The following is a 19,131-nucleotide window of genomic DNA, read 5'->3' on the forward strand; positions in this document are numbered from 1 at the left end:
ACATCACTGAAATCTGACTATGGAGGTATGCAGAATACAGTAAACATCTAAAACCTGGCTGTGCAAACCAACCCTGGATGTAAAATGTGTCAAAGAGTCCCAAAACAGGTACAGCAATACAGTGTTTGTTCATGCAAAATTACCTGTGTCCTCACCTCACCTCCATGAATAATGGAAACTTGTATTTTGCAAAACTAACTGCAACCCAGAGTGGGGAAGGTACCAGCTCAGTACAGTTAACTCCGCACCTCTGCCCATTCTATCATCCTGAATTTAATTTGCAAGCTTATTTTGGTCAGTCTAACTCTGTGCTTTTGTCAGCATGAGGTCTGCTCCTTTAAATCAGGACTAAAAACACTATTGTTTACTGCAGCGTACTCTTAACTTTAACACTTATCTTCTCTACTCTACTGCCCTTACTTTTTAACTACGCAATGTTTGACTTGTGCTTTTTATTATTTTATCTATTTTCTTATCCTGCTGTATCTTATTTTATCTTATTTATATTTTTTATTTCTATTTCCCTGTTTTAATTGACTGTTTTTACTGTTTCAATTGTGTCTTGCTGTTTTAATGTTTTAATGTAAAGCACTTTGAATTACCTTGTGTTGAATTGTGCTATACAAATAAACTTGCCTTGCCCTGCCTTGCCTTGATATTGCTCACTAAACAGTTCACATTGTTTTCAGTTTGAAGTGGTTTGCCTGCATTCATCCATTCTCTATGCATGCTCATCCGGGTTATAGAGGTATTAAGCAATCCACAGCATGCATGCACTATACTCGTGTCAGTCAGGTTTTAGACGGATGGTGGCGCACCACGCTCACAGTTCCTTCCAAGGTCAGCAGAGACGCTTTGGAGGCTCATTGAGGATGAGCAGAAGACTGCAATCCCACTGTGTGGAAGTCATGTGTGAATGTGACCGAAACAAGAGTATTTAAGAATAAAACGTTGGAACAATGCAATGAATCCTCGAATTGCTGATTTGGGGAAGACAGAAAACACAACTATCATTTAAATACGCGTGCAAATACAGAAAAACAAATCAACGTCCACAGCCACAGTGTGTCGTGACTTTTGAGTAATGATAGTAGTTTTTATTTTGCATTCTCAGGCGAGGAAAGGGAGCATGCGTAGTGAATGCGGATTCCAATAAGCTTAATGCTGCATTTAGAACAACCGGGAATTGACAGCTTCGATTCTGCACATTAGTCTAACTGTTTATGAGTGTTTACACTCGAAAAAATGCATTTCGACTGTTTTACAAGTGAGCTAGTTAGTGAGTTAGTGAAGGGAGTAGGATATCACGAGAAATAAAATAAAAATAATTAAACATAAATGCTGTCATTGGATAAAATACAATACTTTCTCTATGTAATAATACCAAACTTAAAACCATGGCTTTGAACTTGTTTGTACTTCTCAAAGTTGAAACACATATTTCACAATCCCCTGTCACAAGAAACCAGTAAGTGCTCTTCTAACTGCCAAAACAACATATCATGCAAATGAGTAGAGGATTGTAAACTTAATTTCCTACGTAGATTGCAAGAGAATACAGCAATTAAATGAAGCCAGTGTTTGTTAAGCTACTTTTAAGAAAGGTCACGCAATATTTGCATTTTGGATGTAACTGAAACAAACGATCAAACAGAAAGATACCACTAGTCCTATAAACAGGGTAACTTATTTTATGATTAGACTTTCATCAAGCATTAATTAATCACACAATTACTCCCTTTCCACAAAGTATTTATAGGCCAAACACATTCAAGCCCCAATTGTTCTTTTGTATGTTTTTTTAAAATAAATATTTATTATACATTTTATATTTTCCACTTTTGCATTGTATACAATTTGAAATAATCACAATCCACGATTTATTTTAACATATATTTTCACTTAGGGTGAAACACTATCTCATGATATGTTCTGAAATGCATTTCAAATTAAAAATTTATGAATCAGGCTTTGTGACATTGTTTTTCCAGGAACACACATGAGGGGGTCCAAGGTATATTCTGTATCTTGTAAGGGGTCCTTGGCAAAACTGAGAACCTTTTCCTAATAAATGCTGTTAACATTGTGTCACACTGTTAAAAAAAAAGTCATTTTTTGTCAAAATTGTTGTTGTTTTTTCCCTAAATCATTTCCTAATGACGCCGGCCACCTATGGTAAAATCGCCTACATCCTCAGTTGATCAGATCATGTGATTTTACCCCTTTAAGATCATCACTTCTTTGACAATTTGCCACATTCATAGGCATCAGATAAGAACCCAGCAAAGAAGAGCTAGAGGGAGATTGTTTACTTATCAGTTTAGTTTATCAGTGTGTTATTGTTGACAGTGACACTAATATTGGTAACACTTTACTCTACGGTGTCTACATAAGAGTGACATAAGCGTGTCATAAACATGACATGGGATATGTCATGAACATTAATGACACTCTGAAGTAACATTAATGCTCATGATACTTGTCATGTCATGTTTCTGACAGCCTTGTGTGACTCTCATGTAGACACCTTCAAAATAAAGTGTTACCATATCTTGCTTGAATCACAAAGGCATGTTAAAAAAATGGTCTAAGTCATTTATTTCTCTTAAATTACATAATTTACACACAGTGTGCCAATATGCCAATAGCCATCCTTTATTACATCATTTTTGAGTGAAATGATCAATAAATGTCATATGTTACACTTTTGGTGAAGTTTTTTGTGTTTTCCTGCAAAACTTGAGAAAATGAGTTAGGCGGTTATTTTAACAGGGTGACGATATTCTGTATCTTGTAAGGGGTCCTTGGCAAGATTGAGAACCTTTTCCTAATAAACGCTGTGAACATTGGTTACCTTTGTTGTCCCACTCCCACTGAACGCAGCAGTATAAATACAACGCCCCCTCCGTGGTTTGGTCACCGCCCACAAAGTTACTCAGCCAGGTGACAGCTGAGGCAGCAGGGACTCACTGCTGCACTCTACGCAACATAACAACACACACCACAACGACATCTGTCAGCGACAAATCAAAGCGGAGGATTAATAGACAGTTGCAGTTAGTTCATTTTACTTTCTGTTATTACATGAGTGTCATTTAAAAGCCTATCTTCCGCTCGTTGTTGCAGAGTAGTTAGCTAGCAGCGCGGGGATATCATTAGCTCCTCTGACGTTACTCCCGGAGAAGACTCTCACAGACACCGTCAACATGTCGGACCAGACCGGGGACACGAAGCTGGAGCTGAAACAGGCGAGTAAAGAGGTGAAAGAGAGCGAAAACGTTGCGGAAAAATACTCAGCCATGACCGTGAGCAAGAACAGCGAGATGAACATGGGAGAGCTGTCGTCAGCCTTCAGCGCGGTGCCCACTCACAAACCAGTTAAAAAGGTAAGACTGTACACACGAGCCCACTGTGTTGTAGTTTAGAAAATGAACATAGAGCTTTTAGTTTTGTAGCTCGTGTACCTCATATGTCTGTGGTCATCTGGGTGCACCAGGGTCAGTGTCACCACAAGACATTGGGTTCACAACAGGTCATATTACCTGCCCACAGCCAGGGCTGGGTCAGGATTAGATTACCTTAAAATGTAGTGAGTTATTGAGTTATTTATACAGTCTATGGTTATTGAATGTTTTTGGATTACTTTCAAATCCAGCATTGATAATGTTGCATATGGAATTTAAAATTGATGCAACCACAAAAAAACAAGTTCCACTAATATTGCTTTTCTTTCTCTTTAAACATCTCAAAAACATTTTCAGTGCAAATGTATGGTTCTATATTCAGCATTTACATGGTCAAATCAAATGACCATTACAAAAACAGCCCTGGCAAAAACTGCAGGTGTAGTGTGTGTTTTCCACAACATGTGGATTGCTGTTTCTTTAGTTTGAGGCCACATAAAGGACTTTGCTCTTGTAACACAAGAGTAGTACTTACTCAAAAAGGAAAATGTGCTAAAAGGAATGTGCATAAATGTAAAAGGAATAAAAATCCCATCATCCAGAAATAATAATTAAAAAAGGAGTTAAATTAACTTTAACAAAAATATAAGACACCATTCAGAAGGCACTGCAAATTACACCTTGTAACATTCAGTGCCCAGCAGCAATACAAAACAAGATAAGAAACAAGATACCAAAATAAGAACAGGATAATACATACAAGGAAATTAATTATTATTATTAATAAATATAATATAATAAAACTAGCCAATAAAACTGACAACCTATTTAAACTGCCATATTGTAAAGACAATAAATAATGTGATCATGTAATCCTTGTCACTAATCTGATGACACATTTTCTCAAACTTAATCTGGGCGAATTATAGTCACTTATTCTTCTAATCTAATTAAATAATCCCAATTACATGTAATCTGTTGCTACCCAATCATGCCCACAGTATGCTCAGTAACTAATATCCTCAAGTCCTTTGGTAAATAAAATAAATAACATATATCTTAACCCTTCACTTGCAAGGTTAATACAGTTTACACTTACTTTTAAACACATTTTAAGGAACATTGCATGAAATATATATTAATAATAATATACACTCGGATTGTCTCTGAGTCTCTGTTGTATAATACATCCTATACCTACACAATGATGTAGTGGGAGTGCAGAGGCTGGCAGATTAATAATGTAAGTGATAGATATGCATGTACTATGTATGTTATATAAGGCATTATGGAATTAAAAAAAGACACAATTTCTATTTTAGTCTTTCCAGTTTATTTCACAAATTGCTTTACTTCCTTCCTCACAATTCCCTTACCACATCCAACTCAAGGAAACAACTGAATGATTTGCTCCGTGTAACTCTCACAAAAGAAGGGTGTTAACTGACACGTTCAAGGAACAAGGAAGAGTTGCACCTTGAATTTTTGTGGCTTTCAAGTGTAAAGTATTTGCACACATCATTTAAGTTCGAGTGTTTAAATGAATACCAGGTTTCGGACAAAATACACACTCTGTTGTCTTTTCACATTGAGCAAACCTATTACTCATGTAACTCAACTATGACCAGGAATCTTGTCATACCAAAGTCTCAACTCTCAAGATTGATTAGTCAGCCTGGCAGCTGCGTTATAGAAGTGTTTCACATCCTCATTCTCTTTCAGAAAGGAACTCTATATTACAGCAGTCATAAACTTCTACGGTTGGAATGAAATCAGACGTAATAAGTCATGGAAATACAGCTTAAATAATTTGCTTGTTATTTTGTATTATACTTTTAAAATTATAATATTTGACAACTAGCCTATTTCCCAAAGATTTAATCCTGTAGATACCAAAAGGGTTCATATTTAAAGTCTTCAAAGTGAACTAGAGACAGCTACTATATACATAAATTCATTTTTGGCAATGTATGTAAGACACAGAAAGAAAAATTACTGGTGAAGTTAAGTGATACCCTCCTTTATCTTTCATGGGAGGTCAAAGGTCGCCCTCGCAAAAAAAAGGTTAGAGAAGAGGTCTGTTTGCTGTGTCCATGTTGTTTATGCCCTCAGTGATCCACGGTCAAAGCCCATTGGAAGACATTTATTTTGACAGAAAGCGTTAGCTCATGTTAAGGTGTGATGTTACATGCGTTTTGTTTAATGTTTATGTTCTGTAGTTACTATTTAGCTGTTGATGGTTTAGTTAGGCTGCAAGGTGACAAATGATTAAGCTTGGAAACATGGTTGGAGATTAGTCAGCTTTCGCTTTCAGTCAGGTGGACAAAAACACACACCAACTTAAACACAATATTCATTAAACATATTATAAATATTTAAAACATGCATATATGTAACACATTCAACCCAATTATCATTGGTTTTAACAACATCACTACCATCACTTGGCATACGTCCTGGAGTCTGTAATATGCACTTTGTGCAGGGAATAGATACAATCTGAGATCTGAGGGAACCAATATCAGTCAGGCTTTGGGATCCTGCAACCCACGCCATCCTGTCCAGGAGGAAATATGTGGTGTCTCTCAAGAAAACAGCTTCACATTGTTCTTTGTTGCCATGTTATTTTCACTGGTATGTGGAGGCATTTCAGTACCTAGAAACTAGAGATGGGCCATGTCAGAGTGTAAAAAGAACCTGACTCTCATTCAGTGATGAGAAGATTGAGGCTGGTACACACTGTGGTCTGTAGACAGAGAACTGTTATTTCCCCGTGCTCTCATTTTTTTTTATATATAACCCTTTTTTTTCTTGCTGAGGCAAAAATAGAGTAAACAATCTCACCTGGCACGGTGAGAGGGAAAAAAACAAAACATTCCCGAAACTGTTGAGGTGCAGATAATATAAGAGATCTGCCCCTCCTTTAGTCCGAACCTTAACTCCAAATAATGTTGGAGTTTTTTTCTCACTGTTTCGTATGTCTATGATGCATGCAAAATCCCTGTCAACAAAAAAATCTGGTTACAGCTGTAAAAATTTAGCTGACGAGGCATAAAGCTAGGTACACACAACAAAAACACCAGGTCCCCCCCCCCCATACTACCCATTCGGATGCAGGAATAAACCTGCAAAAAGCTGATTCTAATTAGAGTAGTAGGCTACTCTTGTGTAAATTAATCAGCAGTCACTTTTAAAACAACATTAAAATAATTTGTTGTAATACACTTCACAGGTAATAAGCAATTCTAATGCCCAATAAAAATCTAATGAGTTTAATTCGTTTTTTTTTCTTCTGGAAGTTTTTGGAGGCATCAAGGCTATCGTGGTAAACTGAGAGGATGTTCACAATCATTACACAAGCATGAGTCAGATGGGCCTCCAGTCTTGATGGTGCAATGGCTGTTGGTCCACAGCCAGACGTCTATTTTTGGCAATACAACCAAATAAGCTTACTAGTTTGAGAAGGATTATCATGTTGCCAAAGTGTTTTTAGCAAAGAACTTGATTTATCTTAAAGCCACCACATCCACATCTGGTCAAGGCTGTAAACAAAAACACAAGAAAAACCAAAGTAAAGAACAGTTAAACTCCCATCTCTCAAAAGGAATATGTGCTGTGTTTTAAACTACACCGAGCCTACAGCTGCTACTTATATATTATAATAGCTTGGTTTTACAAGTCCTTGTCGTGAGTCCAAGTTAGGACTCAAATAAAAACAGAATGCATCTAATTCAGAGTGTATGTTTGCAAGGAACAAACAAAACTTATCAGTTTTGAACATTTACAAGACAACAAACTCCTAACTTTTTTTTAAATCGGGCTGGTGATTGACTAGATTTGTACTTATTTGACGTTGCTCCAGTTTAAACTGTCTATAAATGCATTTACAGTGTGTAATGGGATTTTTTTTCAATATATCAGCAAATCCAGTTTGTGGAGGACAAGCAGGAGTTCAGCAGGTTCCCCACCAAGGCAGGTCGTCGATCCCTGTCCCGATCCATCTCTCAGTCATCCACAGACAGCTACAGCTCCGGTAAGAAGGAGAGACAGTCTAATACATGTGTGCACCAGTGTTCAATTTGCCTGCAGTGTAATATTTTGCATGCATGTCTTTAATTTAAAAAAAAAAACCCAACAACAGTGTTTTTATACTGTGTAAATTCACTAGACTTTAGAGGGGTGAAGAGAGATGGTGAATGTTAAGCTCTAAATTCCTTACACCAGTTTTTTTTTTCTCAGTTTGTTTATTTTAAGTTCTGTGTCGTTTCACAGCTGCGTCCTACACGGATAGCTCTGACGATGAGACATCGCCCAGGGACAAAACTCAGGTCAACTCTAAGGGCAGCAGCGACTTCTGTGTCAAGAACATTAAACAGGCTGAATTTGGCAGGCGTGAGATTGAGATCGCAGAACAAGGTAAGCAGGGACAAAGCATGAGTTTTGTGAAAGAGAATGAAGAAGCAGATAGAAAACCATAGTGTTGATTAAAGTCAAAGTATCTGAGGCACTCTGATTGTGAATAACAATCCTTGATTGACACGTGGATGAAAGCCATGGACGAGTTTTGTGAGATTCTTTCTCACTCAATCCCTTTTTTATGTTCTCTCGTGTTCAGATATGTCGGCGCTGATCTCACTCAGGAAGAGAGCTCAGAGTGAGAAACCGTTGGCAGGTGCCAAGATTGTCGGCTGCACGCACATTACTGCCCAGACTGCAGTAAGACTTCTCTCTGACTTTGAGCTTCAACACCCGACCTAATGCTGCAGTGTTATATTGCCTCTGATCAGGAAAATGATTTTGGTCAATTTTTTATCCACCGTTTCTGCACTATTTCTGTCTAGAAAACAGGAATAAAAAAAAAAACAACCTTAAGTCAACTCTTGTCGAGTCTTGAATGATTTAACTACTGTGGTGTGGCCTGAATTTCCAAAAAATACACAATTGGATGTGCTTCTTGGAAAACTCATCAGCCATCAACAAGCAGCTGATCCCAATAATACATTATACAATGATTGATTTACAGTCTGTTTGTGTGTTATTTGACCATTTTCTTGTGCTTCCCTGTGTTTTCAGGTGCTGATCGAGACTCTGGTGGCTCTCGGAGCTCAGTGCCGCTGGACTGCATGTAACATTTACTCGACACAGAATGAAGTGGCTGCTGCTCTGTCAGAGACCGGTAAGCAGTAGAGAAGGTGAAAAGAACGGCTGCTTTAATTATTCATGATGATAAAGTTTGTGAGGGTGAATACAGGCAGTGGACACTGTTTTTGCTGCTCGCCAAAGCCAAGGTGTGGAAATCACACATCTTTTAATTGCACTTAACTCAATTATGAACAGGAAACATTTATGATGGACCATGTTATTAGTATAAGGTGTTTTCTTGGGCAGAGGTTGTGCTTTGCCATATGACCATCTCATTTCTTTAAGAACCAAGAATACTGGAAATGTTTAATAAACTCTTGAAAAATCACCCCTGCAGCAATAATGGGAACACATGAGATTTGCCATTTAGTAAATGAAGCACTACCTCGGCCTTTTATCTGTGGTTGCTATGTGATGGTTTAAGTATGTACTAATTTTCCACAGTAGACCTTTCATGATCTGACAAGCTCAGAGGGGTTACAACAGATTTAGGGGTAGCTCAGTGGAGATCATGCATTTTGGGGATTGACTTTGTGTCTACTGTTCAGGAAGTTATTGCTGTGCATAGTCTGCTGCATGCTGCGCTGTTTTATGTGGAAAAGAACATACATTTTCATTTGGCTATAGGGTACTTAAAAATAAAGACTTAATGTCTGCCAGTGTTGAACAGAACTTGTTTTTGCATCCAATAAGGATAACCACATGGCATTTTCACAAATATATATAATGTAGAATTGTTAAATACAATACAACTACGAAGAACTTTGAAATAGATGAGTCTGTTTTTCTCAATAATTCACCGTCACAGTGTCAATAACTAATCCCTGTCATATGCACAGCTGGTTTCTTTGATGGCAGCTTACAGACAAATACGGGGTTTTTTATGTAAGATTCTTCAACATATTACCCATCTGTTATGTTTCAGGTGTGGCTGTGTTTGCCTGGAAAGGGGAGTCTGAGGATGATTTCTGGTGGTGTATTGACCGCTGTGTCAACAATGAGGGTTGGCAGCCCAACATGGTACGTGGAAAAGATAGTTTTTTCTAGTTTTGTGAGAGCATGGTCACATACACTACTGGTCAAAAGTTTTAGAACACACCAACTTTTCCAGAATTTAATTGAAAATTATGCAGTTTAATGTCTCAGTGTACTCTGAAATTAATGCACATTTGCAACATTTAAAATTCTTTATTGAGCATGATAGTGTTTTGAAAGTAAAAAAAAGATTCAAAATCACATTTTATGTTGGACTAAAGGACTAAAAAAAGACACAAAATGACCAAAAAAGACACATAATGACAAAAAAGACACAAAAAAAACGAAAAAAAAGAAACAAAATGACCAAAAAAAGACACAAAATGACTTACAAAGACATGAAAAGAATTCAAAAATGGACAAAATAGCCCAAGACTCCATAGAGTTAAGTTGTTAACCCATTTCTTGTTCCCTGAAAAAGGCCTACTTGTATAATTCTGAAATGTACATTATTTTTCAGTTTTGGTTAAGCTTACCTTTTTTTATTTACCTCTGGCAGTTCACCACTTACCTTTGTACCCTTTCAAGCTGTTCATTTGACTTGAACTGCTTGAATTTCATTAAAAAAATTGAAAAATTGTGGTGTTCTAAAACTTTTGACTGGTAGTGTATGTGCAAAAATTAAAATAGGCAAATATTTAACTCCCATTCTATGTCATTCTATGAGAGCGAAGGAGGGGAACACACTTGGCTGTCACTGGCTGTAGTTTTCTTATTGAGCCAAGATGGAGGAGACATTGACTGTCGCCGTATCTAAACCGGCCTGGCAGGCAATGGCCACTCACCCACTTTCGTGCATCCGTGACCATGTCCTGATGTGACAGTTTGTGTAACAATAGACTGTGATATGTGAATGATACAGACAAACACATGTGCCAGATAGTTAATATAATCACCAGAGGAGCAGTCATCCTTTTCAAATGATTTCAATGAATAGCTATACTTAAATATTTGCTTAAATTAAATAAAGTCATATCTTATCTTATCTTAATTTATTCATCTTCCTCTTATCTTCCAGATCCTTGATGATGGAGGAGACTTGACGCACTGGATGTACAAGAAATACCCCAATGTATTCAAGAAGATCAGGGGCATTGTAGAGGAGAGTGTCACTGGGGTTCACAGGTGATTCACTGCTCAAAAAGATACATGCTTCCTATAAAATATTTAGTGGCACACCCACAGCAACACGCACCAACATGAAGTGAAAGATTTATAGTTGACTCTTTCCTCTGTCTAGGTTATATCAGCTCTCTAAAGCTGGGAAACTGTGTGTACCGGCTATGAATGTAAATGACTCTGTGACAAAGCAGAAGTTTGACAACCTGTACTGCTGCAGAGAGTCAATCCTGGACGGGTGAGTAAACTTGAATTTGAGCTATTTGGTTTTTGGAAGGCTGAATAATAACAAAGCAGAACTTAAAATAGTAGTATAGTTTGTTTATTGGACAGTGACAAGTAGGGTCTGAAAGAAATGCAACATCCAATGAAAGGTCCTTTCTGGTACATTTACATTTACATTTAGTCATTTAGCAGACGCTTTTATCCAAAGCGACTTACAGGAAGAGTAAAAACAAACAATCAAGGTATAGTGCAATAATAATTAGTGCATCAATAAGTGCTTGTGACAATTCTTTGAGGGGTAGAATTATCGTGTGGTGCTAGGAAGAAGATGCTCTCTGAAGAGCTGATGGTCTTCAGGAGTTTTTTAAAGGTAGAGAGGGACGCCCCTGCTCTGGTAGGAACTGGTAGTGTGTTCCACCAGCGGGGAACAAGAAATGCAAAGAGTCTGGATTGTCTTGGACCAACGGGGGGCAGAGCCAGGCGCTGTTCATTTGAAGAGCGCAACGGTCGTGAGGTAGCATATGTCTGAATCAGGGCGTTCAGGTATCGTGAATACAATCTAGAGTTTAATAAACTCAAAAACAAAGAAGATGAGGGTTCAAATCAAACAATGCCTGCCCCCTCACTCCAATAGCTGTGAACTTGCCAACAACACATTCAAATTGATTATGTCATAACGGCAAATTCATTTAAATCATGGAAATTTGCAAGCTGTATTTCAGTTCAGCTGTTCAAAGGAAAACTCTTCATCTCGTCATCAGCTGCCACAAGCTAAACGTCAGACCTTTTGTTTAGTCTAACACTGAAAAAGGTCAGGAGACATTGGTGCCATCCCAGGACACCTGCTCCATAGAGATCGAATTCACATATTATACCTGAGTTGCTTTTTAAAAAAGCTGCTGCCCTTGTAATGATCTTCTGCTGTGAACACTCTCTGGACTCTGGTCAACACTGAGCGGAACAGCCTGAGAACACAACTGTTATTGTATTTAGTACCCTCCTGTTAATTATCACCACGACAGCATATAAATAGCCTAGTACTCTTTAACAACGTGTGCACATCTCTGCATTGAGCAAGTGCTTTCTACACTCACTGCTCATAATTTATTGCTGTTCCTTCTGATTAATAATCTGCCAGGTACACTGATGTCTTGGAGCAGGTGTCCCATTATTGGTTATAACATTGAATGTCATTATGGTCATCAGACCATAACATTTATTGCACTGGGATATTTATGGAAATCTGTTTTGTAAAGAGCTTGACTCGTTATATTGTCCAGAACTGTAAAAAGTTGTACTGCCACAGAACTTCTACTGCGTGTCAGTGTAATATTTTGGAGTTGAGCTGCTACAGATTGCCAGTTTCTCACTTCCACATAAAAGTGCTAATTTTATGCTTCAAACCTCTCTAGCTTGAAGAGAACCACAGATGTCATGTTTGGAGGCAAACAGGTGGTCGTCTGTGGGTACGGTGAGGTGAGACATTAACTCCTTTAACATTAACATTAACATGCCGCATTAATCTTTATCATGAAGCTGTGAAAATATTCACAATGATACATCGCAATGATAAAACCTCAGACAACACAAGTCATGGATAGCTGTCATCACATTTCTTCTGACTGTTGATGTTAAAGAATCAAAGTCTCCAGGAGAAGGAGATTAGCAGGCTTGTCATATTAAGTACATAGAGACTTAATGGGATTGCTTGTGTTTAAATACTGATAAGTGTCATGTCTTTATGAAGGGCTGAGTAATAATTGGCGTATGTAACTTTGCGGTCACACAGTTTATTATCTTGTACGTGCAGGTTGGAAAAGGTTGCTGTGCTGCTCTGAAAGCTCTCGGAGCTGTCGTCTACATCACAGAGATTGATCCCATCTGTGCCCTGCAGGCCTGGTGAGCACAACAGGAAGTGTGTTGAATGTTAAAGAACAACTGGACATTCAGCATTATGGATGACATGGCATAGTGAACTAACTATGTTTGGTTAATTATTTAAGAAACATGTTGTACATGCACGTTCATACATAATGTTTAGCTTTAAGCGAAACACAGTGCATTGGCCCATCAGGGCCTCCAGCTCTTAAACTGAGTCGAGTTGCATATCACTAAATAATAGATTCCTGTTTGCCGCTGAGGCAGAACGCTGAACATCTTCTTTTTTTTAACAGCATGGACGGTTTCAGGGTGGTCAAGCTGAATGAGGTCATTCGCCAGGTTGATGTCATCATCACATGCACTGGTAACTGCACTTTGTACTATGCAGGTGTTAAGTACTCATAGGGATGTACTGGCAAGGAATAACATTATTTTAGCCTTGTCTGATACAATAAACACTTTTCAGTACATGGTCCTTTGCACCATCATTTTAACCTAATAATAAGTGTACGACACGTCCTGTGTAGCAGACAGTGTAAACCGATTGAAGGTGAATGATTGTTTCTTTCTCTAGGGAACAAGAATGTGGTGACCAGAGACCAGCTGGACAGAATGAAAAATGGCTCCATTGTCTGCAACATGGGCCACTCCAATACTGAGATTGATGTGGTAAATTGTGTTTAGTGTGATGGAAGAATACAAAGTTCAGCCTGAGCTAATGCACTTGTATGTTTAATCATTGTGCATAACACTGAGTGTCCTAAGAGGCAGCTCAGTCACACTGTGTCAGACTTGAGAGGGACTGATATTCTCATCTCTTCCAGGCGAGCCTTCGGACCCCTGAGCTGACCTGGGAGAGAGTGCGCTCTCAGGTGGATCACGTCATTTGGCCTGATGGCAAGAGGGTCATCCTGCTGGCTGAGGTAACCGGCTGCATCTGTACGCCATGCAACCATACCAGATAAATACATGCAGATGTCGAGCATGTGGTGAAAGTCTCATTTGGGGAGAACAAAATATTACTTGACATGACTTTCTAGCAATATTAAGCAACTGAAATACAAAAACATCAATGAATATGGCACATAACATGTCTTATGAAATGATTTGCACTGTGCAAATTGAAAAGATTTGCTGTTTAAGGCAAATTTTTGTGACAATACTGCTTTTACTTAATTGGATTTTGCTGGGTAAAAGTTCTCAGGACCCACCCATAACACCCACTACTACTCTTACACTCTTCCACAGCAACATGTTGATATGGAAAGTTTAATGAGGTCGAACAGCGATACTTAAACATGATATTTATACTATTTAAATTCTTTGTCCTTAATAACACGTTGTTTTCTTCAACAGGGACGTCTCCTTAACCTCAGTTGCTCTACTGTCCCTACTTTTGTCCTGTCCATCACAGCCACCACTCAGGTAACGTGTTGGTATTGACAGACAGCCTGCAAAAAGATATAGCACTTATTGCTGCTATCTTCTGCAGGTATTAGAGCATTTACGTTTTTTAGTAAGATACGATGGATGTAGGACATAATGGGATTTCCTAATATACAGTGCACTACAGCACCAACACACTGCTTCTCTACATAGATTTGTTTTTGTTACTATGTAATCAATAAATGCCTGTTTACATTTATTGTTCTTCATTCAATCTATTTGTGTCCAGGCCCTGGCCCTTATAGAGCTGTACAACGCTCCGGAGGGACGATACAAGCAGGATGTTTACTTGCTTCCCAAAAAGATGGGTGAGGATATAAAGATACTTAACCTTGACTTGCACTTTTTAAAGCTTATAAGTATCACTAGATTCTTTCTCAGTCTGCCTTGCAAGACAGGGCTCAGATTGAAATTGAAAATCTTTTTTCTCTTGCCCTTTGGTGATGGTGGCGCTGTGACTGGTAATCTCAGTCAGGCTTTGACCTTTCAGCACAGTTTTACCCAGGAGACATAAATTCATTTCCTGTGTTGAGTCTTGTGTATGTATAAGTATCTCTTTCTTACTAAACCACATCTGTGTATTTCAGATGAATATGTCGCCAGTCTTCATCTGACCACTTTTGATGCCCACCTGACAGAGCTTTCTGATGACCAGGCAAAATACTTGGGCCTGAATAAGAACGGCCCTTTTAAACCCAACTACTACAGGTACAATCCTGCAAGATGTTGCAACCATAGACTGTATATAAAACATACTGACACTGTGACGGATCCCCCAAAGTGAAGCTAAAAATTCTCTATCTGTCAAATACATTTTTTTGGTTGAAATATTTAAGTGTTTATTATCCTGATAACTTTGGTTTAAATTAGTTATTTGATGCTATAAAAAGGGGGTGGGAAGTCATGATTGACAGCTGTGATTGATTAGCGATTAATCTGGTGGGGGTATAGACTTTGATACCAAGGCTCCACCAGCTGATCACTACTGTGCTGACTCCGCCTCTAAGAGGCAACACATGGCACGTGTCTGTATCTGGAATATTTTGGCTTCACTTTTGTAAAGTGGGAGGAAGTGAAATTGAATTTATATACTGTCTACAATTGCAACTTTAGAACGAATAGCTATAAAATAAAGGTCAGAGTTGTTGTTTTTTTTTACATTTTTTTAACTAAACTTGTTTGTTTTTATAGGTACTAGCCTGCAAGGGAACCACACCTCCAAACATCACCTATCCCTGAGAAAAAAAAGAAAGATTTATGTATAGTGTATTTTATACTCTTCACAGGATGCACAGCTTATATTTAGTTGTATTTTACTGACCACAGCAAGTTTTGCTTCACTTGCTGCTTCCTACAGAACTGCAGACGGCAGGAACCACAGCACTTATATCTGCTGTGAAGCGAGATTTTTATTTCCTGGTTCATCTGTTTTCATAACTGCTGGCTCCAACTGTAGGTTATTTTAGACTTCTGAAAGATACTGAATAATGAAATTAATATATTGTGCCAAATTACTGTGACTGGGAAGGGTTATAGTTCTGAAATCAGTGGAACCTGCACAAAGCGAAACTTTTGATATAAAGGTTTTAAATTCTTCCAGTTGATGCTTTAATATTAAACTCTATATAACTAAAGCTCATTGAGCTTATTAGCCCCTGTTAGCTCCTTGTATTGACTCTCTTGTATGAAACAGTTGGCAGCCATTTCCAGGAAAAAATAAGCTTAGACAAGCTTAGCTGTACATAAAACACAGAGAGCTGCTGTAAACTCCTGACTAGTGAAGAAAGACAACCTCTAAATGTTTCTATCAGGAATAGGTGAACCAAATCATCTTAAATTTGTCAGGTGACCAGACAATTAGATGTTGCTGTGTGTCTGCTTGACGTTTAAGTAGGCAATTCTTTGCTGACAAATGAGCCATAACAACTTAATAATCTGACTGTAAATCAGGGCTGTGTTTCTGTGGGTTTGTTTCTGCCCCCCAGTGGTCAAAAATCACTTAATACAGCTTTAACGTTTTCTTTATGCTTTAATGTGGCATCGCTCACTTACTTCATACATTCCATCCACATTATACAGAAGAAATGTCCAGTTTTCTGTAGTATCATCCACATTACTCCTAACCACCTGCACATCTGGGAGAAAAAAGTAACTATAGCAAACAGAAGAGACGGCTTAGCATTTATTTTCTTGAAAAGATGTGTCAGTTTTTGAGGTTTCGGTGTCTGGTATGGATTGTATCTGCACCTCAGGGCATTCAAATATCTCAAATTATTTGTAAATATATTTTTAACAGATCAGCACTGTCTGACCTTAGTCCATGCTACGTCATTCTCATGCAGTTTGCACTATTGCAGCTATGTATATTCTGTGTAAAGTCACATGTTAAACAGTGTAACATATAATATGTTTATGCTGTATATGCAACAGCCGCCGAACAGTTGATCTAATTATGGTATTTGCTGAAGTTCAACATTTAGGTTATTGTTAGTTGTCACAGGACTCAGATCTTGTGTTAACTAGTTAGTTTTCTGTTGTCATTTGACAACAGAGAAGTAAACTTATATCCATAAATGCTCTCAGCACATTTACCTAGACACACGTGTTAGCTTTACCTTCTGTGTTATCTTGCGCTATTGCACCATTATTATAGCTATACTAATAATTTAGTTGTTTCCTGACGCTTTTTTTAATCATTCAAAAGGCTGGAGCACAGTTTTGTGAAGCTTGTTAAATGCACAAACTTATAACGCCACTTTTACTTCTCTATATTCACTTTACATATTTTTTTTAATGTGTGGCTGCATTAGTTAGTTGATTAATTGAGTGATTATTTTTGAATTAAAATTATATAGCGTGCAGGTAGTAGTTAGTTTTCCTGAATTTAAAGCTTTTCAACACATTTTAACATACTGCATATCATGTTGGTGTTCTGCGGGTCGATCTTTCTCCAAACAGTTGACAGTATTACTGTCCGTCCTGACGGTGCGGCACCTAGTTAATGTTTTGCTCCACATGTATTCACACAGTGTCCTGTCGCATCACCCTTCACAAAACCTCAAATTCATCCACAGAGTTACAAGTAATTCATGTATTTGATCTTTTGTAACTTACTCCTGCTGTTTAATTGTATAGTAGCCCACAGGAGGCTACTATGAAGTGCTTTCATCTTTGCACTAGCAGCTTTAAAGGCTTCAGAGCCAAGGACATTCAGTGAGGACATCATTGTCAGCAGGATGAGCGATGTAACCATGGTTACTGGTCAGTTGACAGTGCCTTGTGACTCACTTAGTAATTTATATTCACGTGTACAACTGTGTTTTCCTCCCAGTATAGTACTGTTGTTCTGCAATATACAGTGATAGCTATGCAGCAAAACACACTCAGTTTTCTTCTGTCAAAAGTATTTTACTTCTGCAATGGTTGTTGAATCAGTGTTTCACATTCTTGAAAAAAATATGCACTACTGTAAGATGACAAACAGTTGTAGACATCAGTGTGTTACGTTTTACATTCTGCTGTACTTTTTTACATTCATTTTAATGTTTGTGTTTCATCCCAGTTTGATCAGACATACTTACAGTGGTGTTTTTATAATAGCACTTAAAATATGCCTTTAATAATTAATTCCTCTTGTTTTACTAATATTAACAGTCATCGTACCCTAGTTTTAACTCTATTATAGGGACAAATGAATGTGTTATTAACAGAGCAAACAGCTTGACTCTTGTCAGATTGAATTAAATAAGAATACCACTGTGATTTGACAGTTGTGCACTGTTGCTGGTTTGAAGTTGTTGATGTGGAGACAAAGTTCTGTAAATGATTAGCTATAAAGTAGGCCTCTATTTTCAACACTATCTGTAGTTTAGTTTAAAGAACATCATTTAAGCAGCATATACCCTGTTAAATTTATGTGCACTCTTCCCTTTAATAAACTGCTGTTTAAATTAGAAAATGGTTTCGATGCTTTATTTCACACACAACCACGCCTAATCCATCTAGCAGTGGAAATTAGCAGTAGCTGCAAATACTGTGATACACTGCATTAGATATTTGTTGTGTAATCTCTTATGCAGGCCTATATTGTATTTGTCCATAATGACATGAACATTAGATAAAATGGAATTAAATGAATGGCTTATAACCTACATGTCCCACAAATACTTATGTAAGTATTAAATCAAGGTCATTGTTGTATTATCAACCAGGCAATGTGGGCAACAGTCCCTGGCCCTCAGATTAATTTTTTTGCGATTGGTTTGTAATACAGAAACTGAAAAAACACCAACACAATTCTACACACAATAATTCTACTCCTTAAAGAATTGTCACTAGCACTAATTGCTGCACTAATGGCTCTTACTGCACTATACCTTGATTGTTTGCTTTTTTCTTCCTGTAAGTCGCTTTGGATAAAAGCATCTGCTAAATGACTAAATGAAAAAGTAAAAATATATACATATACATACAATAATTGAATAGAGAATATAAAATAGTTGATTGAAAAATACATTTTTCATTTATAACACAAGTCTTTAGGTAATGTAATTCAATATAGGCAAAGAGTTGGAGAAGAAAGCAAAATAAATGTTTTTCAGTTCCATGACAAAAATAAGCATAAAGAGAGAAAAGAAAAATGAACATACACATGAACCATAGACTAAATATAAAGACATACAGCCTATGATACAAACCCACAAGAGGTTTACCTAACCACGTGTAAAATCAAAGAGTTTATTTTATTTAATTACAGGATTTAAAACCTGTTATTGTTAGATTTCTTTGTATAAATGTAAGATGGTAACTTTTTCAGCAATTTATTTTGATGAATGTAAAATGTGGCTCAGACAGAATAGAATACAACCCCTTGAAGTAT

At 37.5% G+C, this 19,131-nt stretch overlaps 2 protein-coding genes across 2 annotated transcripts in view; one reads left to right on the forward strand and one right to left on the reverse strand.

Moving 5' to 3' along the window:
* The window catches only part of eps8l3a (EPS8-like 3a), a 188,079-nt gene that overhangs the window by 17,610 nt on the left and 151,338 nt on the right, over nt 1-19,131 (reverse strand). The gene's annotated exons all lie outside the window — the stretch shown is intronic.
* Nucleotides 2,939-18,210, forward strand: LOC131967274 (S-adenosylhomocysteine hydrolase-like protein 1). Its single transcript, XM_059328630.1, has 17 exons — nt 2,939-3,386; nt 7,326-7,437; nt 7,677-7,820; nt 8,020-8,120; nt 8,478-8,580; nt 9,472-9,566; nt 10,600-10,706; nt 10,822-10,938; nt 12,338-12,401; nt 12,736-12,824; nt 13,100-13,170; nt 13,381-13,475; nt 13,631-13,729; nt 14,163-14,231; nt 14,482-14,560; nt 14,840-14,960; nt 15,444-18,210. Exons 1-17 carry the CDS (start codon nt 3,207-3,209, stop codon nt 15,448-15,450), a joined length of 1,653 nt encoding a protein of 550 aa, XP_059184613.1. The 5' UTR covers nt 2,939-3,206; the 3' UTR covers nt 15,451-18,210.

Source organism: Centropristis striata, chromosome 3, assembly GCF_030273125.1.
Source record: "Centropristis striata isolate RG_2023a ecotype Rhode Island chromosome 3, C.striata_1.0, whole genome shotgun sequence".
Lineage (NCBI taxonomy): Eukaryota > Metazoa > Chordata > Actinopteri > Perciformes > Serranidae > Centropristis > Centropristis striata.